The sequence below is a fragment of the Lasioglossum baleicum genome, chromosome 6 (genome assembly GCF_051020765.1).
Source record: "Lasioglossum baleicum chromosome 6, iyLasBale1, whole genome shotgun sequence".
Classification (NCBI taxonomy): domain Eukaryota; kingdom Metazoa; phylum Arthropoda; class Insecta; order Hymenoptera; family Halictidae; genus Lasioglossum; species Lasioglossum baleicum.
In genome coordinates, this window is record NC_134934.1 from 8,062,411 (window position 1) to 8,087,718 (window position 25,308).

Genomic DNA, 25,308 nt, shown 5'->3' on the forward strand with positions numbered 1-25,308 from the left:
CACGGGAGAAGAAGAAGAGAAAGACGAAGAGAGGAGAATAAGAGAGAAGCATTTCGCGTGAGCGCCATAAGGTGTACAGAGGGAGAGAGAGAGAGTGCGGTGTGCACGGCATAGAGCAAGCGTACCTACAACGACGATGCACCTGCACCTGCTCGGCAGTTGCACCCCTCTTTACGACGATGCTATCTAGGATGGTGTGCATGCCCCCCTCGCCTGTTCGCTTTCGTTGCTCCTGCCGACACCGCCGCCGCCGCCGCGACACCTGACGCTCCTTTTTCTCTGTCTCTCTTTCTCTAGCTCTCTCGTTCTCCCTCGTTCTCTCCCTTTCTATATCTCTCCCTTTCTATATCTCTCCTCTCGTACCAGCGAAGCTAGCGCGCGCGTGCTCCCTGCCTGTACGCCGCTTTGTGAGAAGTACCATTAACCTGCCTTCTCACACATCCACCCGCCCCTCCGTTTCTACGGATAGACCTCGTTTCGTGTCGATCGCTGACACCTACCGGCTACCCGACTGCTTCAACGAGCAGGAATTTTGGGGCTTCTCGCATGAGGAATTTTATGGCGACCGGGGAGCTTCTCGAGGGATGCCAGCGGGCTCTAGAGACATAGCAACCTTGGGTATTCCGTGCACCGGTCATACTTCGTTGCGGATTACAAGAAGAGATGGCGGCGAGTTCTAGCGACGTACGAAATTAACTACCTTGAGTATTCCATTCAGGCGAGAGTTCTAGATTCTCGAAGGGACTGCAGCGAATTGTAACAGATAGAGATATGGTCAACCTTGAGTATGTGCATCGGTCACATTAGATCTTGTATACGTCACTGCGAAATCAGGCACGAAGTTTTACACTGACTTAACCCTTAGCAATCGGAGTCACCACTAAATATTGTTGTACACACCGTTCACAATATTGTTTACATTATTAAATATGTTGGTATCTAATCGATTACCACACATTTAAGTCGTTTAAGAGGTATTATATCAATTTCATATCCATAAAATGAACAACATCATATACGATGGAATTATTCCGGGTCGGAAAAAATGTTTAATTGTGACAATGAAATAGCTCCGACTGCAATGGGTGAATACCTGAGAGTTCCAAGTTCTCGGCAGGATTGGAACGTGTCTTAGGAAATCAGAAGTCCGAATGCCTGATAGGAAATCGCGATGCTACTAACTCCGGACTAATCGAGATTCTCCCGTTCGCTGTTACAGATATCCCGGCGCAAGTGCCGCCGTTAACACCTGGGACCAACAAGAAGATGACCGAGGCCCTAGAGGCCTCTTTCGCTTCGTGGGAGAAGGAACGAGTTCGCCTGAACATCACCAAAGGTCGGTAGTACATGCCGCCATACCTCTAATTGCTAGCGGAAGACCCCGTCTCTCCCGGTCTCTATCTTTTCCCGTTCGTACGGACCGGTCATATCCCGCGTATCGTACAAGGTCTTCAACGACTTCTAATTACAGTATCGAGATGTTGCGATTCGAGAATGCGCGGCGGCTTCGAAAGACCGCGAACGAACGCCCCGGCGCGGTGCGCATCGATGCGCCGGGGTTCTTAACGTTTTGATATCGTCCTCCGAGGAAACGGCTCCATTACCTCGCGATCGTTCGACCTCGGTGTTAATGATAACGAGACGCCCGATAATCGCGCGTAACGAGTAACGCTGACCGTTCGATTCCTTTTATCGAGAGTTATTAGCGCTGGCGCAACTCGTTACCGCGCTGCCACGGAAATTATAACCGGGAGCGGCGGGGGGGGGCTTTCTCGATGCGCGTCCGAGGATCTTAATGCGTGCAGAGATGCATACGAGAGTAACGACCGCCGCTTACGGGGAAAAGCCACCGCCAGTTTGTTGCATTCTCCGATTACGAATCCCGCATCGCGTTTGCAGAGCAACGCGCCGATCTCTAAATCCGCCACCGGTCTTTAAATTATAATTACGGGCCGTTTTTCTTGTAGAAATCTAAAGAGCTGCGGGTTGGATAGCGTTACGTGATCAGCAATTAACAAATAGCAGAACCGAGTCGCAACAAACGGGAGAGAGAGAGAGAGAAAGGGACGAGAACTATCTATCGTACAAAGGGAACAGTTAAAAAAGAGAATCGCAGAGCAGAATCTCGATGGTCAGAAGGCAGCTTCTCGACTGGTTGCGCACAGGACACGGTCGAGCGATCTCGGTAAGAGAAATTTGTCGAAAAATCGGCGACGAGAGGAGAACGGCGCTCTCTCGGCCAGGGTTCGGGTATAGGGGCAGGGAGGGGACAGAGAAACGGGTGCGTGAGTACGCGAGCGTGGAGACGCGGGTTATGCGCGATGCGATGCGATGCGATGTGATGTGATGTGCGACGAGGCGGCGATGTGCAGGAATTGTGAATGTGATGTTGATAGTTCTCTGATGGGGAGCCGATGCCACGCATCCGGTATGCGCATTCAGAGCCACGCGGGTGTGACGTTACTTCCGGTCTACATGCCCCGGGTTCGTACCCTCCGGGGCCAGATCACCTACAGTCTGACCTCCGTGAACCTAACGAGCAACCTCGCGCGCTCCGCTCCGCACCGCTCGAAGCCGGCGAGGAGTCTCGCGCCGATTCTCGTCTATTCCCTCTCTTGTCCCACAGCCCCTCGCGTCCCTCCCTCTCTTCCCTCTCTATTTAATCTGTGTCCCTGTTTCCTTCTTTCTTCTTTTCTCCGGCTGCTGGTCGCTCGCCCGTTTCATTGTCTCTTCGACCTTCTCGCCCGCCATTGTCTACGCTCGCATACTCGTTTCTAGCGGCGCGACCAGCCAGAGTTCGGGCTCGGTCACCCAGGTGGAATCGGTGGACCGTGGACCTCTCCCGGTGTCATACTCTCTTCGAGCAGGGTAACCCCTTGCACCCTCCTCGACCGAGTACCTTCTTCTATACGTGTTCTCGTTAGCGGACAGTCTATAGTCTATCCCCAAGGGACCACCTCTTCGACTCTGCCCACGTGACAACACTAGAAAGCGAAAGACAACATGATACATTGGAACATCAAATTATTCCACAGTGGCGAAGCGTTCGAACAAGGGCCCTTACCCATCTGTAACGAGCCTTTATTCATGAAAATACAGGATATAGTTTGTTGAAAAATATTTTTTTTTAGCTGCTGACATTCATGTTCAGGGGGTTAAAATACTTGCCCCTGTGTGGTCGGAAAATGTTGTATGTATATGTAATCATTATGATTAAATGCCAAAAAATACGTACTCCCTGTTTTAGTTCATAGACTACGTACACAAAGTTACGTAAATATCGACAAACAATTAATAAGAAATATAGAAATTAGAAAAAAAATCGTTGTCCGAGACCTTCTAGTTTCCGAGATACATATTAGCAAAAATAGGGTTTTCACCCCCAAGTTTGATTTTTCAACAAACTATATCTTTTACAAATTTCATTAAAATCGGCGTGTTACACTAGGTAATGTCCCTTGTAAGAGGAGGGATAAAAGAGCAAAGAGCGTAAACTGAAAAGAGAAGACGAAGGTAGTTCCTCGGCGAATTTTCGTACGGTTCTGAGGCGACAGATCGAGCGAAAGCCTCGAGAGGTGTGTAAAAGCAGCGATAAAGACGATCGAGCCCCCAACGATCCTCAAACAGAGGGTGAGAGGATGAAAGGTAGACGTAGGTGGCCGCAGGTGCCACGCGCAGCCAACCTTTCTCAAGCAATAATCGAAACGCCGACTGTGATTTCGGTCGGTTGGTTTAGGAGAGCCGAGTTGTATGTACCTGCCGGCCAGTGATAAATTTCGCCGCGTTGCACAGGTGGACGCCAATTTCTTTCTTTCTTCCTCTCGATTTTTGCAGGAGGCCCAGGACGGCCGATGTCGAGATTACGATTGTCGAGCGTTTTGACGGACCTATTAATTAGCGGACAGACAAGAGACGAATAATTGACTTTGAAGATTCCGTCTTGGGCAACGAATATCATAAAATACATCAAGAATATACGATAAAATGAGATACATAAGTGAAAAAAATGTGTGAAATTGACACAAAGGATGCACGAGGCATGAGAGTCTTATGGTGAATGATCATCGAACGGGTTTCGAGTTGCGGAGGCCGGAGTTGCTGAATGTTTTTCCTAACAGTAGAGAAGGATTTCGCAGGAAAGGAGGTTGCCTCGTCTCGCGTGTAATATTCAGCGCATCCTTTCGCTTTCCGCGTAACTCGGTAGATCAGATTACTTCGACATGAATTATTCTCGACATTCTATTTAACGCCAAGAAAACTCGAGTTCTCTCTCACTCTCTCCCTCTTCAGCGCGCGCCACGTGGTTGCCACAGCAGAGGCGAGAAACTGTTTTATTATGAATACTCCTCGGGTTCGAAAGCTGTGTACATGTTCCTCCCGTTACAACCGAAGCGCTGCCACGTTACGAAGCGTTCTCCGCGGTTGCATGCGAACTCCATTCAGTGTAAATCACTCGGGACTAGGAAACGTGTGCCACCGCCTCGTTCCTCCGGCATTGATTTACGATCTGGACGAACCCGCGATCAAGGTTCGCAACGAATCGCTTCGTCTCGCTCCACTTTTCCTCTCCCGAACCCTCTCCCAGTCCTCCCGGGAGAAAGTGTACATTTTGAAAGAAAATGTTCGTGTTTTCCGTATGTCGCGAATTAGGCTCGCTCACCAAAGGTACAGACACACTATCGCGTGTCTTAACTCTCCTCTACGCTACGCTCACCTCGCCGCTCCACTATATTCTCGTACTTATTCGCGTCGCAACGATCGGTCACCGATTCGTAATAGGAAAGGGTCCCGAGTTCGACGGACAGCGTTTGGCGCGTGCTCGTCGCCTATCTGCGACGCAACAAAGAACTTCTTCATATCCTTGGCGACGCTTATTATTCATAAGAAAGGTAGATTCTGAATAAATCATAATAACGAATGCGTCAGAGGGTTCTGACGTCCTACGGCACGATCGCGAATGCACGCCGCGCCTCAAGTTGCGGCAGGTGCTTCTCCGCTGCTGCAGCACGCGCCTGATCTTCGCAGGATACCGGTGCCGATAGCGGTAATCCGCTCGCTTCGTAATATTCGGACATTCTTCACCATCCCGTAATACAATTCTCCCTTGTCAGCGTCGCGCAATTTCCGAGCAGGTCGCGACGCGCGATTCCCTGTTCATGTTAACCCTAGCGAGGCGAATGCTTTCGATTTCATGGCAGCCGTGGCTCGGAACAATCACATTTATTAGGGTGGCGATATACTCTTTTGAATCTATTAACATTAAAACCTACCGAGCAGTAAAATCGATTAAAATATTACAAAAATGACAAAACTGTATTTAGGGCAAGGTTGCTCAAGTCGTATCACTTGAATTTTGAACGATCTACGGCGACAACAGCACGCACAACGGCAACCAAATATACATCTGAGTCAACCAAGTTGCTTTACGTATTATTTTCTGCCATAAATCAGCCTCATTATAAATCCTGTCATGAAGTAAGTTTATTTCAATGTTCTCATAATTATCTGCATATGTTTGGTAGTTAATCTAGCAAGTAAATTATTGATAAAATTATGTTCCTTATTAAATATAAATTCAGTAGAATTTACATAATCGTTTGGTCGAAACGGAATCGTATTAATTTTATTCAGTTAGGTTATGTGTACTTTTTAAATTTAACTTGTGCCGTGTCTTAAGTCGTACCCATATGAGATTCCTAAGTCATATTATCTCGTCAGTCGAAACAACGTCAACACAGAATAAAGAAAACATAAAAATGTGGCAAATAAAAGGAACGCAGTAATTAATAAAAAGGAATTGGCATTAAAAATTAAGTATAAGAATAGCGATTGGTTTTGTTTTATTTGTGGAGACGATCGGGAGGAAAACATGATTCAATGCTTGAAATGCAAATCATGGGTGCACGAATTGCACGATGTATGCGATGGAGTTGACAAAAGAACAAAAAAATTTGTATGTGATGCTTATGCTAACTGAATGTACCTATGTGTCATGTAAACAGATTAATGAAAAATACGTTTCGATTATTATCGTTGCTTAACTGAATTCTTAGGTACGACTTAGGAAATCGGTTCCTTTACGTACCGATGTAAGTGTTTCAAGATTTAGTTTATTTTACGTGAAAGCATATAGATTTTCTAATTTCGTTATAATAAATGACAACAATATTAACACAAGTTTTGGATAACACATTTAATTTCTGTTTATTTGATAAATCCCAAGTTTTATACGGTTTTTTTCTTGAGGGGCACGACTTGAGCAACCTTACTATTTATTCAAACATTTCCCATGGAAGTAGCTGTATAATTTTATTGGTTATTTTATGGGTTTAATGTTAAAATCATTAGAGGAAGAAAGAATATACTACTTGCCTCCTATTTCTCGTTTCAATCTTTTCATTTTGGGGTTGTTGATCGCAGGGCAATGTTGCTTTACGTCGACTATTTCTTCAAGAACAACGTTGACGTTCTTATTGGACCCGACACAAACATCCAATGTTCTAGTCAGGGTTAACAAATATTTTACTTGAGCGTGTACAATGGCGCCAGGAATGCGCGACGTATCTGAGACGTGTATTTATGTACGTCAAGATCATTAAATCCATCGTTGGCAGCCCTATCATTGAATCCAAGCATTTCAGTAGTTCCACGTGTCAGTGTTTCCAATGACAGAGCGCCGAGGACACAGGATTCTCCTGTGGACAGTGATTTAGTTGGCAGAGAGCAGGATCCCGGTGTCGTTCGTCTTCGAGAGGTTGAAAAACCGGAGTCCTTGAATGGGCATATCGAAATCGGCGGGAGTCCGATCTCGCGATGGTCGCCGCGCGCATCGGCTACGTGACTCGCGAGAGTAAGGTCCTTTTTATGAATGAAACGAAGGGGACGGGGTATCGCGTTCGGGGAAACTCGAGGATACATACGTACCTTACGTACACGCGTGTATTGTCGGAGCGGATCGACGTCGGTGCGGCGCGCTCCGCGGCGATAATGCATAAATAGAGAAAAGGTGAGAGCAAAGAGGACAACACAGCGCGCCACACGAAGTGTCTAACGGCACGGCACGATCAAAGCGGCCGCCGATATTTGAGGATCGCGCCGATGTTTGCCGAACTTATTCCTTGTCAGCACTGTTAACAGACTCGCCAGCTCTCCCTCTCTCGATCCGGGCTCTCGCTCTCACTGCCAGCGGCGCGTGAACCCCTCCACCATCGTCTTTTCTTCTCCTTCATCTTCTTTCTCGATCTCTGCTCTTTCTTTCGCTTCGAGCGTCTCCACATTGTTCGATCGAAAAGATGATGACAATTGGATGAAGTATTTTACACTTCTTCTGCGTCTTTTCGTCTTCTTTCTGGATGGTTCCTTTTTGTTTCTCTTCGAGTGTCTCCTCATTGTTCGATCGAGAAGCATTGGATGAAGCATTTTACACTTCTTCTGCGTCTTCGTCTTCTTTCTGGATGGTTCCTTTTTGTTCCTCTTCGAGCATCTCCACATTGTTCGATCGAAAAGATGATGACAATTGGATGAAGCATTTTACACTTCTTCTGCGTCTTCGTCTTCTTTCTGGATGGTTCCTTTTTGTTCCTCTTCGAGCATCTCCACATTGTTCGATCGAAAAGATGATGACAATTGGATGAAGCATTTTACACTTCTTCTGCTTCCTCGTCTTCTTTCTCGATGGTTCCTTTTTGTTTCTCTTCGAGCGTCTCCACATTGTTCGATCGAAAAGATGATGACAATTGGATGAAGCATTTTACACTTCTTCTGCGTCTTCGTCTTCTTTCTCGATGGTTCTTTTTTGTTTCTCTTCGAGCGTCTCCACATTGTTCGATCGAAAAGATGATGACAATTGGATGAAGCATTTTACACTTCTGCTTCTTCGTCTTCTTTCTGGATGGTTCCTTTTTGTTCCTCTTTGAGCGTCTCCACATTATTCGATCGAAAAGATAATGACAATTGGATGAAGAATTTTACACTTCTTCTGCGTCTTTTCGTCTTCTTTCCGGATGGTTCCTTTTTGTTCCTCTTCGAGCGTCTCCACATTGTTCGATCGACGAAAGAGTGGGTGATTACTAGACTGGGGATCTTCTCAATCGAACGCTAATTAGTTGGCATAAAAATCACGATCCAGGAGACTATCGAAGTTGGTTAGCAATAAAAGATGTATACTCTGAGATCAGAAAGGTGTCGAATCGAGGAAAACGCGGCACGGAAACGCATAAACGCGATCTCACCGGCTCGCTATCGTTGCTCTGGACGAGTCAGCCTCTGATTCGCTGACCACAGCTTTTAATCAACCGCGCCGCAATAGACTAATCTAGGCAATTAGTTTCCTACGACGTAATCAGCCGGCCAGATAAGGTGGAAACGGTCGGGTGGGAGTTAAAAGTGCCGTATTACATTAGATTACTCTCCTCCGTGCATTATCATCGCCCGCAGAGAGAAATATGCAGATCGTTGCGCGATCTGCCTGCAGAACCAGATTATCGGAGACGAGAGAGAGAGAGAGGAGAGAAAAGGTCTAACAAGAAGAGTCAGTTGCGGTCGGTTCGTTTCCTTTTCCCGACTCCCCCGTCCCGCGCGCGACATGCGATCCAACTTAATTAGGAAAACAGATTAGCGTCGTAACAAATTGCACTCCCGATTTTTACGTGACCGGCTCGGGGAGTAGCGTCTCTCGATCGGGAAGCACGCGAACTGCTTTGCATAATGAACTTTCAGAGACGGATCAACCACCTATTTACGTTTACGACGGTTTCTTCCTTTCTCGGTCTCCGTCCTGTCCTTTCATCCGGCGGGGAATCGTCTCGACGCGCCGTATTTACCCCGAAAACTTGACCGAAACTGGTTCAGCATTATTTTAGGACTTGCATGCACAGTGTATGTAGTGAGTCATTGGATATTTGTCTTGACGTCAGCTACAACAATATGTAATCATTTTTCATTAAGAAAAAAAGGTTTTATAATTTTTCGTATTGGGATATATGTATCTTTTGTCCGGTCATCTCTTCAAACTTGAATAATTTTAAACAGGCAAACAATAAGAACGTGAAAGTTCCTAAAATGTGTCCGTAAAAGGAAAAATTAATAACCGAGCGACATTTCAGAAACGGGCGAATAGAAAAATGAGCACTACAAAAGTCTTCACATACCTTCAATGAAAATAAAACTGGTACATTGTTGTTCATATGTTCCAATCGCTCAGACGACCAAAAGTTTTCATCTTACGCAAAATTTGAGAAATCGTAGTTTCTTAGCCAACTCTTCGAGGCAAACCCGACGTTTGTTTCCTCGATCCTCGAACCATAGTGATTCACAAAAGATCCAGCAAAAAACGGGTCGAAAGCAAAGGATTCGTCCCTGAAAATTCCTGGGACTCCAGGAAAGATCGGTTTACACGCAATGAATTTACAAAAATAGTTGCTCTCCGTCCTTGTCCTCGGACCTCGCGTTGACTCGAGAGAGAAAGAGATATCTCCCAAGGAGAAAAGCGAACACGGATTCGTTGGACGCACAGGATTTTCCCCGAAAGTTCCTAGGACTCGAGAGGATCGGTTTGCGCGCGTTTCAAAGAATTGTTCGCCGCCCGATGGCGCAGAGCCTCGTTAGGCCAGCTCGTAATTTCTGTTTGCATGATGAGCCGAACTGTACTTTTACGCGGGAAGATACCGCGAAACAATGCAAGACACGCGTGCAAATATGGGCGCGCACCTCAAATGGGACATTCCAATGTTTCTCGGTATTGCTTCCACCAAAGATGGCCGGGCACGAGCACCGATCATGTCGTCAACCCGACACAATATCTCCTCGCTTCGAAAAGCCTTGCGTCACCCGCCCATTCGTGCTTCTCAACGTCTGTCTTCTAACTCGAACCCTTTCTCGATATAACATCGAACGTATTCTATCGGTAACCTACCATGTATTTCCAATGTACCTATAAATTGTAAACTATTCCTTGTGATTCTCTTGCCCTACGATCGCAATCATGGAAGAAAATTACGCTCTAAATTAATCTTCTTGTAAGAATTAGTTCAACAACTTGGTGTACCCAGCACTTTTCCTATTAGATTGAAATTCATTCGTATGGAAACCTAGACGAACCAGTTTTCTGCTCGTTCTGACTCTCGTCGATTTCCATGCGATTAATATTCGACGCTCAGTCGATCGTTGAAACATGTTACGATTAGACTGCGGATCTTTATGCAAATGCTTATTTTTCATAGATCGCTTTGCGACCACGCGGTACTGTTAACTATTGTTACGGTACACACGTTTTCTAGTATCTCCTGTATTCACAGATGTGTCGTACGCATAAAGATCCAAAGGCTAACAATTATCTCTAATTCTCATGCATTATTCGTCCGGGATTATCGCCGAGATTGTTTCATTCGAGCTGCACAAAAGAAAGATCTTTTTGCAGTGTAATACGAAATTCTATCTGTATAATTCCCGATGCAATGAATTCTTTTACAAACGAGCGTTCGAACGGTACAGGAAGAAATTGAACTTTCGACGAACCTTGATCATAGAAATAAAAAATGCATTTAAAAAAGGATAATATAATATACTTGCTAGCGTAAAATATTAATAAACAAGACTGCCCGCGGAGCGGAAGAAACATTTCTCATTTTATGGAACAGTAAAAATGAACTTTGGATGAACTTCGACCCCAGAACTAAAAATGAATGAAAAGAATAATATAATATACACTTGCTAGGGTATATAATGTTAATAAACAAGTCTTCCCACCTAAAAATTAACATTCGGCGAACCTTCACGTCAGAAATAAAAAATGGAGGAAGACAATACGATATACTTGCTAGCATGAAAGAGTAATAAACAAGACTGCCCATCGTGCGGAAAAGATATTTTTCATTTTGCGGAACAGTAAAAATGAACTTTCGATGAACCTTGACCCCAGAAATAGAAATAGATGCAGAGAATAGTTTGATATAGTTTGCAGCGTGACATGCCGGGATGGAAAGATCGCGAATCGCTTAGAGAAGCACCGTTCGGCAGATTAGAATAGATACCGATCGTTTCCCGTTGGAAAGCACCGGGAACGTTATTAGTCACCGATTCGATTTGAATAATCGCCGGCGGTGTGCGGTTGCTTTTTACTTGTCGCGAGCCCGAGCCCGAGCGAAGTGGAGTCGTTAACGCGGTCAATTATGCGCTCTGTTGTGTCAAACATGGCATTTGCTCGGCGATCGCGTGATATACGGAAACCCCGCGCGATCCAATTTTTTCGCTGTCTGCCGCGTTCCTCTCTTCTTTTTTTTTTCTCTCATCCGTGGTTCGCTCCCGGGGAAAACCAGTTATTACAGGAAAAATATTACTTTAATGGTGGCGCGGAGGATAATTTAACGCGGAAAGAGGATCGCCGCTCCGGATCGCGGAGATTAAATGCAATTTTCACACTCTACCGAATCCGCTATTAAACCGGCGGATAATTATAGAAATCGAGAGCCTCGTGTCGAACCTGGCAAACCGTGGGGAGAGCCGATCTTTGTTTATTTGCAGGCTTGCACGCTATCCGTTTAAACGCGCAAAATGTTTCGGAAAAAGGAAAGCGGCGAGAGAGGATTTAATTGAGATAGGACAATGGTTCGCGCGACACGGTTCAAGCGTTCACGGTGATTTTATACTTTTCAGACCCGAGGCAATGGTCGGAAGCAGCTGTCGCCCACTGGCTGCACTGGGCGATCGGCGAGTTCTCGCTCGAGGGTGTGGCGATGCAGCCCTGGCAACACATGACCGGCAAACAGATCTGTGCCATGGGCAAGGAGTCCTTTTTGGCACGCGCGCCCGCTTTCATGGGCGACATCCTCTGGGAACACCTCGAGATCCTCCAGAAAGGTACGTGACTCTCTTCTAGTTCCCACATCGACCAGGTTTGTTTCTTTATAGAACGCACTTTTCCCTGGTAAATGTGCTTCATCTACGCCCTTACCCCGTAGTCAACTGAAGATAAATTGCTTAACACGTTCCGGGCCGAGCCGTTTTTGCTCGACAATTACACAAACTTGGGAGCTTTGTTCTATACTGCATTTTTTTATAATGCCACCTTCTTTTAGTGGGCATATATTCCACAGACTTGAACTTGTAATAAAATATATGTTTTTAGCGTGTTAAATAAACATGTCGGCGTGTACCACCACAGTGGTACTCGGGCTCGTGCTAGGGCTGTTACTTTTTCGAAGCTTCGACTCTCCGAAGATTCGAAGGATTCGAAGGAACGAAGGGAACTTGGAAGTGCATGAAATTTCAAAGTTTCATACCATGTTACGATTTTTGATAAATAAAAATATTAACACCGGTGACTGATACTGAACTTTCCGTTTGGACTTTCCGTAATTAAATTAAATTAAGAACATTGCATTCTTTTAATAAATTTCGGGATCATATCACGAATGTATTTAAAACCTAATAATTTGCAAACAAAATTTTAATGTGTTCTATTAAATTCGGTGAAATCTCGGATATCGCAGGCTAAACGGAAAGAAAGGCAAGACAGACGCTTAACATGTTCATAAAAAATTTAACAGAATTTTGACAGAATATAAATACAACCACACAGTTACAAAAAATATATGTATATTCTCATTGTTTCTATATATATTCGATGATGTCATTTTTATAAGGCGACGCATGCCAGTCATTTTAAGAGCTCGGTAGGTTTAGTGTTAAACTTTCTTGAAATGATCTTGAAATGCCTCGATAAATTCCTGTTTTATTCAGAGCAGCTTTATGCAATACAGCAATAAACAGCATTGTGCGAAAATGGATATTTCTAACCCGTGCACTGGAAGGTTAAAAATAAAAGATACGAATTTGAATGTGTACAATGGTCAGCCTCACTACTATACAATAAGCGAGTTCACGTAAAATGATGCATTTCGTGGCACACGTGGCACGAACCGCGTGAACAATAACATCGCATAACATGGCCGACTTGCGTCAGCCGTAAAACTAAAACAGTCAATATGTAAATAAAAGTGTAGCATTCTAATTTCTATTCGAAACATGAACCGTGGAAAACTTTTTAGAATGACGTTCTCACATTAGAAGCTTCGGTGAGAACAGATAACGGTGTGCTCTTGAAAGTAAAAGTCGTAGCCAGAACGAGACCTATAAAATCGGAAATGTATTAACATTTTTCAGCGGCAGGCACGACAGGTTTCGTTCGTGGGTATTAAAACCCAATCTTCGCTACAAATATCATTTAATTAATGACACTAGAAAAAGATTTAATAATCGTCACAGTCGTTATTTATTTAGTACCTAATAACCGTTCTGAAATGACTCGATTTTATTGGAACTTTTACTATACGGACTCTGAAATGCCTGTCTGTGACATGAGAACACTTTCCGAAGAAATTCCTTGGTTGACCTTCCTCCCCATAAAAGTTTCACGAGGGGACGCGTATAAAAATGTAAGCAGTATAGCTGTTTATCGAATGAGTATATGTAATGAATTCTCGGTGGATCTAATCATTTGATCCTCGACAACGCGATCATCTACGAGCTCGAGCATTTGATCAGATCAGAGGTCAACTGATCAGACGCTAAAAATTGGTGCACGCGAGATCTCTGTTCCGGGAGGAATCGCGTCTCAGTAGAACGTTCGATTAGAGAAATTACACTCGAGGCAGAATTCGATCTGGACGCGGGCCTGAATAATACAAAGACGTGCCCGTTCTAAGCAGACAATCGAGATCTCCGTGAGGACGTTTCCAGGGTAGAAAGCCTCCCTATTAATAGAACAGAGAAGCAGCCCAGAATTCGCCGATTTCCGGTGGATCGGTGGGCGCGGCCTTCGTGTACCTGTTGCCTTAAGTTCGACGGACATACGAGCCGAAGATGATGACGGACAATCGGCTAGGTAGAGTATAGGTGGGGGTTGTTTCCAGGAGATTCGCGAGGAAAAGCAGGTTGCCACCGGAAGAGTAGCTTCGCGCCGACATCGAGAATCGGCGTGTCGACAAAAACAGATATCGAATTTCCGTAAAATCGCGATGTCACGGCAGGTACACCGAGACCGGAGACCGGCCACGAACAATGAAGAGAGATCGAGGAGGCGAGACGCGCCTCGTTCTCTTCCTCCTCCTTCTCTTCTCTCTCTCCCTCTCTCCCCTTCACCCCTCGTACCCCCGTTGGCCCCCGAGGCTCGTGTTTTCAGCGTTTCGAAGCGTTGAATCGGCACTTTTTATTCGGAAACCAAGGAGAGAATGGGGGAAAAGAGAGCAGCCGCAACCGCGCACGCCATAGAAACTCCCACTCCGGATATCCTGTGCCACCAGAATGGTCCCGTGCCATTGCCTCGGCCACTTAGCTGGTTTTTCGGCCGTTTATCACCCCCGACAATATCCACTTCGATTACGAGATCCTTAGCGAGATAGATCCTACCGGATCGATGCCGGTCCTCGTTCGGGAAACTAGAGCAGTTCGCTTTACTATCGGAAAATAAATCGGAGAAGCTCGAGATCTTTGAAAATCCGACGCGGAAAACTGTTTGGATCAGAGAGATTGAACTTCTTTAAGGTATCATCCAACCCTCGATAGAACATCTAGTTTAGATTGTCTGATCTACCGGTAGCCTATTGATAGGCTTTTCTTCATTAATTGTACTATACCGAACGAAAGCTTAATGGTATTGAGGGCAGAGTTGTGCAGAATTACAATTGAATTACTCCAGAATTATATAATTACGGGGTAATTGAATTACATCGTAATTCAGTTATATTGTAATTTATAATTCAGATCTTCATTCAATTAAATTACAATGTAATTCGTAATTGCAATGGAGCACAATTATAAAATACATTTTAATTGAATTAGCACAACTCTGATTGAGGGTGAGTTGTTGGTTTATGATTAAAGTTGCCGTTGCTATCGAGGGTTCTTTTAAAAAATCCTCAGCTATGGACCATAGGCTTTCAACAATTATGGAATAATCGCCGGTAGATAATGTGTTAACGAGGAAAATTGTCCTTTCTTCCCCATGGAAAGTTCTCCTCGAGGGAGCGAAGTGGATAATTTCGGAGCGGCGTTGTTCGAAGGCACGCGGGAGTCACATTATTTTCTAATTAGATGAGAACGCCATTGATCGAACGCCCGTGCTCCGGTTTATTATTTACGAGGCGTGCATCGCTCGTATCGTATATCATTCGCCGGAGGAAGTTTCCCTGGAACTTGTACTTGCTCGGCTGAGAAGACAGGAAGGGCGCGAGCGAGAGAAACGGGCGGATGGGGACGGCCGAGAGAGCGAGAGAAAGAGAGAGAGAGAGACGGGTGAGACAAGGTATGAAATGATCCGGGCAGGAAGCGGAGGTTCACCCATGATTTAACTCCCGTTAAGTAAAAAGCCCGTACTTCCCTATCGATTATTCGCAACGGAGAAACTGCGATTCGATCGATCGACTCCGAATCAATGCGTGAATCCGATGCTCCTGCGAAACAAAGCCGCCATTTTCTATCTGTAAATCTCCCCGCCCCTTGAAAAACTGTTTTTCACGATTCTGATTTTAGATTCCTTGTAACGATTATAAACGTGCTTCCGGGGAAAGTGATTGAATTATTCTATCGTGCACGCATTATTAGGTCAGGTCGGAAATAATTAAAATGCACTTTACATTCTAATACACGCTCGTGCTATCCTAATAGATGGCGACAAACAATGTTTATCATAACCATACCATGTTTTAATTATGAGGAACTGGAATTAAATGAAAATTTGTTTCTTCCTCTAACAATTTTAATAATTTGATGATCGTATAATATCGACACATTTAAGTTCCTTTTATCTATCTCGTGTTTCATTGTGCACTCATTTTCATTATAAATCCGCAGCCTAACTACGAGTTGCAAATTGCATCCAACTGGTGTTTGTATTCCGATCGGCTGCTCTCCGTTACTACATAAATACAATGCAAAATCACGTGTACAAGGAAAGCATAAAATCATAGAAAATTGTCCGAGAGTGAAGAGAATAAGTTTGGATTAGGTACGCAGACTGAAAAGCACACCTTTTCCAGGGAGCAGGGCAACGCGGAAGAATCGCAGAGGTATTCCGTGGAAAAACGGAAATCGGTTCGATCGTCGAAAGTATCGGAGACATCCGATTGGCCGGCTAATTGCCGCGGCCAAGCCCGTTTAATCGCGGAACAATGGAGAGCTCCTGATCTCCGGGCGAATCGTAATTCACCGCGCGGCCGAAGCCTAGCGTGTTCGTACGCGACATGGCGTGGGTAATCGCTTTGATTCCGCGAACGAGAACGGATATTAGGAAACTCTGCTGCGCCGTAAAAAAAAAAAGAAAAAAAGTAGAAACTAAAAAGCTGCATCCTCCCGTTCGCCGGCGCACGGCACCGATCGATTCACGGTGAAACTACGCGGGTATCCGCGAACAGACGGTTTCGCTCGCGAATTTTGTCGCATGTGCCGGCAAACGCGTTGCCGCAACCGGTAACGCGTTCCCCGAACATCGGAATCGAGTCCGGAACGTGTTCTCGGGTTGGTTTGTGGACGAGTCACGGAATTTTTTCCGGGGACCGCGTTCGACTTCCGTTTCGCGCAAACTCCTCGCAACAGACGCAGAAACGGTCATTGCCGATGAATCACGTCTCCTTCGCAATAATGGCGGGAATAATGGAGCACCTAGGCTAGATCGTTGATCACGATTACGGCCGCGCGGTGCTATTGTTGCGGCAGAGGCGCGGGCCGACTTCGCGCGTTCGAGCTACCTAATTGAATTTCATTCCAACGACGACGATGGACTCTCATAATCGCGGAGCCTTAATTATCGCGGGTGACCTTCTTCGGTCGCATTGCTAAAACTTGCGTGGTGAAATTTAAACATTGAACCCCCTGAATTCGTGTTAGGAGTTTCCCCCTCCCACACGATTTTCTCTTCAGCGTTAATAATTTAAATAGGCGATCCTCCGAGTTGAAAAGTTAGGTCCCGATCGCGATGGTACCCTTCTCAGCGAGGCTACTTCCGCCTCGAAACTCTCGAACCCTGGATCGACCCGCGACTCAGGATCTGTTGCATTTTCCATTCAGATGTCGACGCGGCGAAGGCCTCGCTGGAGAACGCGCCGAGCAGCATGTACGAAAGCGTATGCGTGCCAGATTTAGGCGATTTCTTGGGATACCAGCCGGCTGCTACGCCAGAGCACAAGAGTCCAGCGACGCCCTCCTCGAGTTCCGTCACCTCGAACACCTCGGGCCCTCGAACCGGGACTCGCAGTCAGCCGGCGTCGTCCACGCTGCAACCGCCCTCCGCCGCAGTTTCTCTACCCTCGAGACAGTATCATAACGATGGTAAGTGTCTCTTTTCACTATCCTGACGGTTCCTCCCTCGACCCTCTCTCAAAGCCCTCCGATCGTTCTTACTTCTCCAAAGCTACGTGTCAGAGAGTACGAATTCTCGCGAGTTGACACTGTGTCGAGACTGACTGTCGGCGAGCAACGTCGTTTTAGGGTCTGGTTAGTTTGCCACAGCCTAACTCTCCGATAGCGGCCGCGTTGTCGCTTGCTCTCAAGTGGAAACGAAGTGTTCTCCGCTCGAGGATGCGATCGATGAACTGTCAGAGCGGACCATGCAAATTTCCTCGGCGAGGCATGGTCTACCACGATCTTCGGCACATACAGGTCCCACGCTCCTCTTCCGGACGTCCTCGCGAGGACATAAATCCGGACGCCCGCGACTCCCCTGTCTCGCGTCTGACCAGCTCGCGAAACACCTCCCGACATTATAGTGTCGACAGAGCGGATCGAACGCCTCCTGCCTACCCGCGGATAAGGATTAATGCACCCGAGGGGATAGGTAGACGTCTTCCTCGCGGACTCGACGCGATGCGCAGCGTCTCCCAACTCGTTCGAAACCTCCGCTATAATCTTTATTCAGAGTTCAAGCAGCAGTCTTAAACTAGGAGTCCACCTAAGAGTAGCCACTCTTGCTAGTGGCAGTGCGAGGTGTAGTTGCGAAGAGGGTGACACGGAGTTTGCAGCGTTCGGATGAGGGTTTGAGGAGGGAAAGGTGTATATTTTTTGTATATTTATTTCTTGTTCCCTTACGGGTTACAAGGAGATCCCGTTCCCTTTACAAATAATGTTTCGATTACAATTACTCTATTTATCTCTCTCTGTACAAAATATATATAATCTTCTTTTCTTTCACACTACTCTCTCTCTCTCTCTTTCTCTCTCTCTCTCTCTCTCACCACCCACACACACACACACACACACATCCCACCTTCCTATCCCTCCCTTGTTCTTCTCCTAATTTTACTTATATCCACACGTCTCCACCAGTGTCATTGAATTCCTTCTTCCTAGATCTTTCCAGGGTCCATCGTCTTTTCCTATCTTTTCTGCTGCCTCCCAGAGAATCTGCTTTTCTTCCTTTTGCCTACATCTCTCTTCTAATGTCTTCATCTCTTTTTTTTATTTTTATTATCTTTTTCATCTCCCCCTCCCATTCCTTCTCCTTCTCTCTCCATACGTTTCCTTCTCTGTCCGTCAGTACTTCTTCTTTCTCGTCCCACTTCCACACCTTCCCTTCTATCCATAATTTCATATATCCTGTTTTGACTATTTTCCCCTTTCCTCTTTCCTTCTCCGTTACCTGTCTTAACCTCCATTGCACTCTTCTTTCTTCCCATGTGAGGTCGTCTTCTATCCTTTCTTTTCTCCCTGCCAATCTCTTTTTTTCTGCCATTATTCTTCTTTTCTGTTCCATTGTCGCTATTTTTACCACCGCCCATTCTCCCTTTCCTATCCCCTTTCTGCCCCCTCTCCTGACTTCTTCAATTTCGATCTTCTCTTCTATCACCCCTATTAAGTTCCGTACTTCTTCTTGTCCATCTCCACTATCTTTCATTTCTATACCCTTTATTATTATATTCCTTTTCCTTATCTCCCTTTCCTTTCTTTCCCACTTCATCTGCAGCGCCTTCAGCCTACGTTCCACTTCTCCACTTTTCCTTTCCTCATGTTCTTTTCCTCTCTTATTCTCTATCTCTTCTAGCCTTTCTTCTATTTTATCCTCTATTTTCCCTCTTATCTCTATCTTCTTTATTCTCTCTTCTATTTCCTTCAGCGATTTTCTGTCCTTTTCCCTTTCCTTTTCCCACTCTTCTCTCATTTCTTTCGGATCATTCATCACTGCCTTTATCTCTTTCCATCCTTGTCTCCACGTCTCTTTTATTCCCAAGGAGGGAAAGTTGTAGGTTGGGAATTGCTGATCGCAGGGCAAAGGGCTTGTGTTCTAGCCGCGAAACGGCGCGACAAGCCGGTTTATTTATTTCCTCCGATTGCAGCCGCGCGCGCGCGCGCGGCCAGAACGAAAGCGTTGCGAGTCGCGTTGCGGCGGAGGAGTTTCTCATTGTTACGTCAGGCCCGGCAAGCTGATAGCATCTCTCGGCTCGGCGCGTTTGCACGTGTTGCCACAGGTCTCTCATTATCGTCGCTGGCTCGCCTCTCTCGTTTAACCGTTTCGTCGTCATCGGGGAACGACAATCCCCGATTTCACTGTTCCACGAGAGCCCACACCGTCTCTAGAAATCGAGCGTCCTCCGGTCTGACGGTCGCTAAAGAGAACGATGGCGGCGGATCATGCTGGCCTAACCCCGCCAGCCTAGAGCTCTCCATCGAGTTGCAATATCTCTCGGTCGGCCGCGATTCGTGCCCCGTGATTCACCTTGTTCACCTTATTCCGCGGCGTTTTCATCGCTGAACTCTCCGTGACGCAACTCATTCAGCCGAAGGACTCCGGCGTTCCAGCGACGAACAATGGGAAACGCGGGCCACGCTGGGAGTGGATCATCCCATTCATCCGGCCGAGCAATTTGTTGTCCTGGATTTTTTCCCCCCGTTGCCCCGATGCTTATCGCCACGGTTAACACCGGCCCTGGGAAAACGCTTAGCCGAGAACCGATCCTGCAAACCAACTCCCGACGCCTCAGGATCGCTCAAACCCCTGCGATCTTTCGGGGCCTTCGTACATCCACGATCCTACGAAACCTGCGAACCTCTATGATCCTTCGGAGCCTCTAACGGCGTTCGAATTTCTCGACCCCTGCAAATCTGAATGCCCAAGCTTTCAACTAATCAATCTCTCGACTTCTTCAAACCTGACGGCACAATCCTCTGGCTAGATAAGAAATGTGAGATCTAATTCGATATGTGCACTTACACCTTTGATAGTTGCTCGGGGTAGTTGGAATCCGTCGGAGACGGTAGTGATCGGGGATCTAGGCTCGCCGCGGTCCCCTAAACAGGAGTGCGGGCACACGCGAACGGTCGCCGAACGGATCGGAGCCAGCTCGGATAGAACGGAACGGAGGAGAACATTATGAAGCGAGCGTTTGTAGCGTAGATAACAATTACCTAGCCGGGGGCCTTACGTCATTGCAGCAGTGACCGTGGGTGAACGAGGGAAAGTCGGGCCCTCTGCACGCTTCGCCGCGGACAATGGAGACGACGCCGGGTTCCGTTGCCTCTCGCGGCATCCTCGCGTTCAGTTCGAGAAAAAACTTACGCGATGCCCGGGTCTCGCTGTCGAGCAATCCCTTCCGACCAGAAATCTCATACATTTGCTAAAACTAGAATCTTTACCGATCATCTCCTCCAATGGTAGAGTCGTGGCAGACGATGATTAAAGATATGTATAGCAGACGCTTTGACAAAGAGAGACGCTTTGGTCCTTTCAAGATTATGACGGAAATTCTGAAACCTTTAAAAAGGAATTGGAACACTTTAATTTACAGACAGAATTGTACGGTTTACCGAAGTTGCAAGAGTCCCCGATAGTCTTTGCGAGATTCTTATACGATATCGTTGTAGAAATTCTAGAAGCCCTGAGAAGAATTATCCACTCAACCCTTATATTATCCGGTCGCTAGACATACGATATTGAAAAATAGTTGGAAACTTTTGTTCCATGAAATTCTGAAAACCGCAGATGTTGTAATCCTTCTACTGGTAAAATAAATGACAGGACAAGGGATCGAGGAAATATTAGGGACTGGAGATTCCAGTTCCGAGTCCACGTCCGAATTTACATCGCGCTTGACTTTTTGCATAAGACTTGGCGAACTGTATCACGATTCGTGCGCTCATAGAACGTGTCGTTGCAAGACGACCAACACAGACGACCGTATAATAGACTCATTATTTCTGCTTGCCGGAGCACTGTTACGTTATGTATCGCGGCTCTTCGAGGTCTCTGGTTCGACTCTCGCTTATCCTCGCTTTCGACCTCCTCCTCTTGGAACCGATGCGTTACGTTGCTCCCGTGCTGCACGCGGTGGCTTTGCCAGTCTGCTCGCTCTCCAACTTTTCCAGCCGGTGGACTGACTCTGCCGAATACCGCCATCGACCCGATTCTCACCGGAATATTTTCACAACCGCTATAGAATTACGGAACGGGGGATCGCAAGATTAATTGCGAACGCTTCTGGCGCTCACCGATTTCTTATGCGATCCAAATCCTAGCGGCAGTTCACAGAGATCATGTGCAGAACATCTACAAACTGAACAGCATAGGGACAAAGGCAATGGTCTGCTAGCTCGCCATCTAATCGCCTATCAACGAGGTTCCTTTTGGCACGGCACAAGTATAGAAAATCCAGGGCTTCGGAGTCGGTAGACAAAATTCATAACTCCGACTCCAATCCATCTCTTTTTTTATCTCCGACTCCGAATCCGACTCCGACTCTCCAACTTGAAAAAATATGTACTCAAAATAATTAAGAGTTGTAATAAAACTGCATAAATAGTTTAAATATTTGTATTAAAGTATATTAAAGTCCAAGAATGTGGAACAGATAACTCTGATACAACACAACACGACTGTTACTTTCCCATTTTCAGGAAATAGTTAGAAAATACGTATCAGTTTGAGAAATACTAAAGATAAAGTTTCCGTTTTCGAAAATTAATATAATCTCTAATATTTCATAGAGACACGAGACACTTGTTGCTTTTACGGCTGTCTTTTCTCTTTTTGGCAGTGAACTAACCATAACTTTAACTGTTTCTTCTCTACATAGCACCGAGGTATATACATATACAATACGTCTGTACTGTAGATCGAATATTAGCAATTGTATGCATAAATCTATTAATGATTTATAAACAAAAGAGTCAGACTTGGAGTCGGAGTCGACATATTTTTTCCGACTCTGACTCCGACTCCGGGGGTCGATATATAGCTTTTTCTTAATCCGGCTCCGACTCCAGTGATCAGCAATTACTCCCAAACTCCGACTCCGAAGCCCTGAGAAAATCCTATTAACCCTTTTGATAATTGCATTTATCAAAAAATGCGAGACGGAATGATGTGTCCAGATTCGGAAATTAATTTCCACACTAATATATTCCATGTACTAAATTTAATCAGGATCGCGCGTCGTAATATTTCAATATTTATGGAACTTGTGTTAATAATGAAACAGACTGTTAACACTGGATGCAAATACAGTACACGGATAATTTCTTCCAAGAACAACGATAAAAATTCTGCCTCATTTTTATGGAGCTTCCGTTCCATGCAACTAACTCGGACAGTTTTTATTTCGCGTAAAAATCCGTTGTTCGATCGTAGTACCGGAACAACTGTTCTCGATCGAAACGTGTCGGCGATTCTTCGGCCGAGATTTCTTCCGCTCGGAACAATCGAAAGTCGAACGGAAGATGGCAATGCATAAGGGACAACCGGTGTGCAAAAGACTCCTGATTCCCGATTTCCGCGGGGCACATGCGTGGAAGCCACATCCTCGACTTCCGCGAGCCGCTCTGTCGAAACCGGACGTCGGTTGAATGCCGAATAAACGATGGTAACTGAATATTCGCGGTGGATTCCGTGGTGAACGGGCACGATCGACAGTCTCGAGGATATGTTCGATCGGCGGCGAGGTTGTCCGTGTCACGTATGTTCGTCGCGCGTGCACAAACCGATGCCGAAGCGGAGCCGAGCCGAGCGGAGCCGCGTCGGGACGGCCACACGAGTCGCGTGCATAAATTAGAGGAGGCAGAATCCAGCGTGCGCAAAAGCAGCGGGTCCCTACGTTTTGGCCGGCGACGCCCGGCCAAAAAAGGATCGGCCATCGTGTGACGCCATTCGATCTACCTTTATGGAGAGGTTAGTCAATCGTGCCGACAATGAGCACAATGATCATTTGTTAAGCAACTGCCGCGCCGGTAAACCAACCGTCGCTGGCCACGCGGCATTTTGATCGAGCTACGATTTTTTCGGCCTCGGGATCCTTTCGAGAGTCCTTCTCCGAGCCTTTTTCGTACGCCTCGCAGAAGCTCGGCACGCGTGTCTCCCGCTTCGAAAGCGACCGTAGATTCCGTGCCGAATGTTGGCGAAACGATTTTCAGAAAAATTCCATCGACCGACAGTACGAGACGATCTAGGGTCTTCTTTCATCATCTGGTTCAAAGATAAAGGATCGTTCGACCAAGAGAGAAAGGAGAAGGATTAAATTGTCAAGCTAAAGAACGAAGGAGCTCGCAATTAGCTCCTCTTCCCCGTTCCATAAGAGAAATAGACCAACGAAACGAGTATATAGATGAGGGGTATCCAATCAGCTTCCGTTGCGCAACCGCGGACCTCTCCGAAGACAACGCACGGTTCGATAAAGAGAAATGGGTTGACGCTGGCTGGTAGAGCCCGTCAATTAGAGGGTTTGTCAGGGTAGAAAGCCCGGCCGGAGAAAGCGGTGCAAGGATCGTCTATCTGAAGCAGCAACAGGCCGAACATATGGAGGCAGGAGTGGCTTGTACAATTGTGCAAGCTCGCGGAACAAATGCCGTGAAGAGGGATGAAAGATTGGAAAGGTGGGTTCATATATACGGGGGATGAAACCCGGGCGAAGGGCCTTGAAGGGAAAAGGCGTACGCTGCCGTGGACACGGGGTGTACAAGCGAGAGGGGGCTATGGTTGGCGCAGGTTGTATTCATTCACTCGTTCATTCATAGTTCGTACACCGCCTCGGGGGCCTACAAAGCCTCTCGCTCATTCAGAACTCACGACACGACCGCGCGCGTCGTGTATGTGTGTTTTTTTTCGTCCCTTCTTCCTGTCCGTGTACATACGTCGACCCTCGACATCGTAGTCGTCGTCAGAGACGCAGTCCTCGACTCTCTCTCGCGGGTTTTCGTGATTGGTGCTCATCGGCGAAGGGAACGCCGCAGATAGGTGGAAACGAGCACGAGCCGAAGAAGGGAAAAGATGAAAGAACGAGCGAGAGGGAGAGAGCGTGGTCGAAGCTCACGTTACAACCGGAAGCCGAGGCAGCCAGGAGAAAAGGGAGGGAGGAGTCCTACCCCAATATCCCGGCGAGCAAGATAGTTTTATAATGTCCTCGAGTGCTCCTCCCTTAATGCACCCGTAAATGCACCCTTCGCAGACTTGCCCGTGACCGTATTGTTGCTCACTTCGACGAAACAGCTCCGCGGAGAGACTGGTGAACAGATGCGGACGCCAGCGGATCTTGCACGACCGCTTTTGCCAACCGAAATACGTTACGGTGACCTCCATCGCGATTTTTTTACGCGCCACTTCAAAAAACTCTTCGGGACCCGCGACATTCCTCCTTTCTCCGTCCATATTTCTACTGAAATCCTGGGCTCATCGAAACGTGCATCGAGCGATCGACGATAGAAATATCTGTGAGCCATCGTAATAGCAACGCCAATGAAGTATGATGCCTTTCTTATAAGTTCAAACTTAGATATCCGGACGGCGAACGTGCGGAGGTCTGAATGCAACTTTCTCTTCGTGGAGCAACCCTCGGAAGGCGGGCTCAATTCTGACGATTTCGTGGCGGTATACTTACCATTCCCTTTCGCGATACTCTCGAACGTGCTTCTTCGAAATCCGCATCGATCCCTTCATTGAATCCGATGTAAACAGCTGGTTACTTCAGTTAGCTGTGCAACGACACGTTCGATGAAGGGATTGCAGCATCGGGTCCTTCATGACGGGGCCTGTTCCTCTATTTTGATCGATTTCACGGATTTATGGCAGAAATGAGTAGATGCAACTCGAAACAGTAGAGAGGGGATAAAATGATTTGAGAATGCATCTTCTAAAACATTTGTTTTCTCATCCTTGTAACGAGACTCCTTTAAGCACCAAATAACGTATCACATGTTAGTTTTCCTTTATGGTAAAAAAAAAAGAAGTTCGTTTCTTTCAATCCACATTCGTCGGACGTTTTTCAAGAAGCATCTCAATTTCATTATTTCCAGCTTGTTGAAATCACTAAAGTTAGAATGAAATGTTTGTTTCACTTG

The 25,308-nt window shown here is 46.3% G+C and overlaps 1 protein-coding gene across 8 annotated transcripts in view; it reads left to right on the forward strand.

Annotated features, from left to right (window-relative positions):
• Window positions 1-25,308, forward strand: part of Pnt (ETS transcription factor pointed) — a 162,387-nt gene that overhangs the window by 110,073 nt on the left and 27,006 nt on the right. For 6 of the 8 annotated variants that reach the window (XM_076425391.1, XM_076425392.1, XM_076425393.1 and 3 more), the window contains 3 exons: window positions 1,220-1,336; window positions 11,653-11,856; window positions 17,062-17,322. In XM_076425391.1, the coding sequence (XP_076281506.1) occupies window positions 1,220-1,336; window positions 11,653-11,856; window positions 17,062-17,322 (582 nt within the window). Of the gene's footprint in view, window positions 1-349; window positions 685-1,219; window positions 1,337-11,652; window positions 11,857-17,061; window positions 17,323-25,308 lie in introns of those variants that run through there. The other 2 variants (XM_076425399.1, XM_076425398.1) reach the window with 2 other exon arrangements.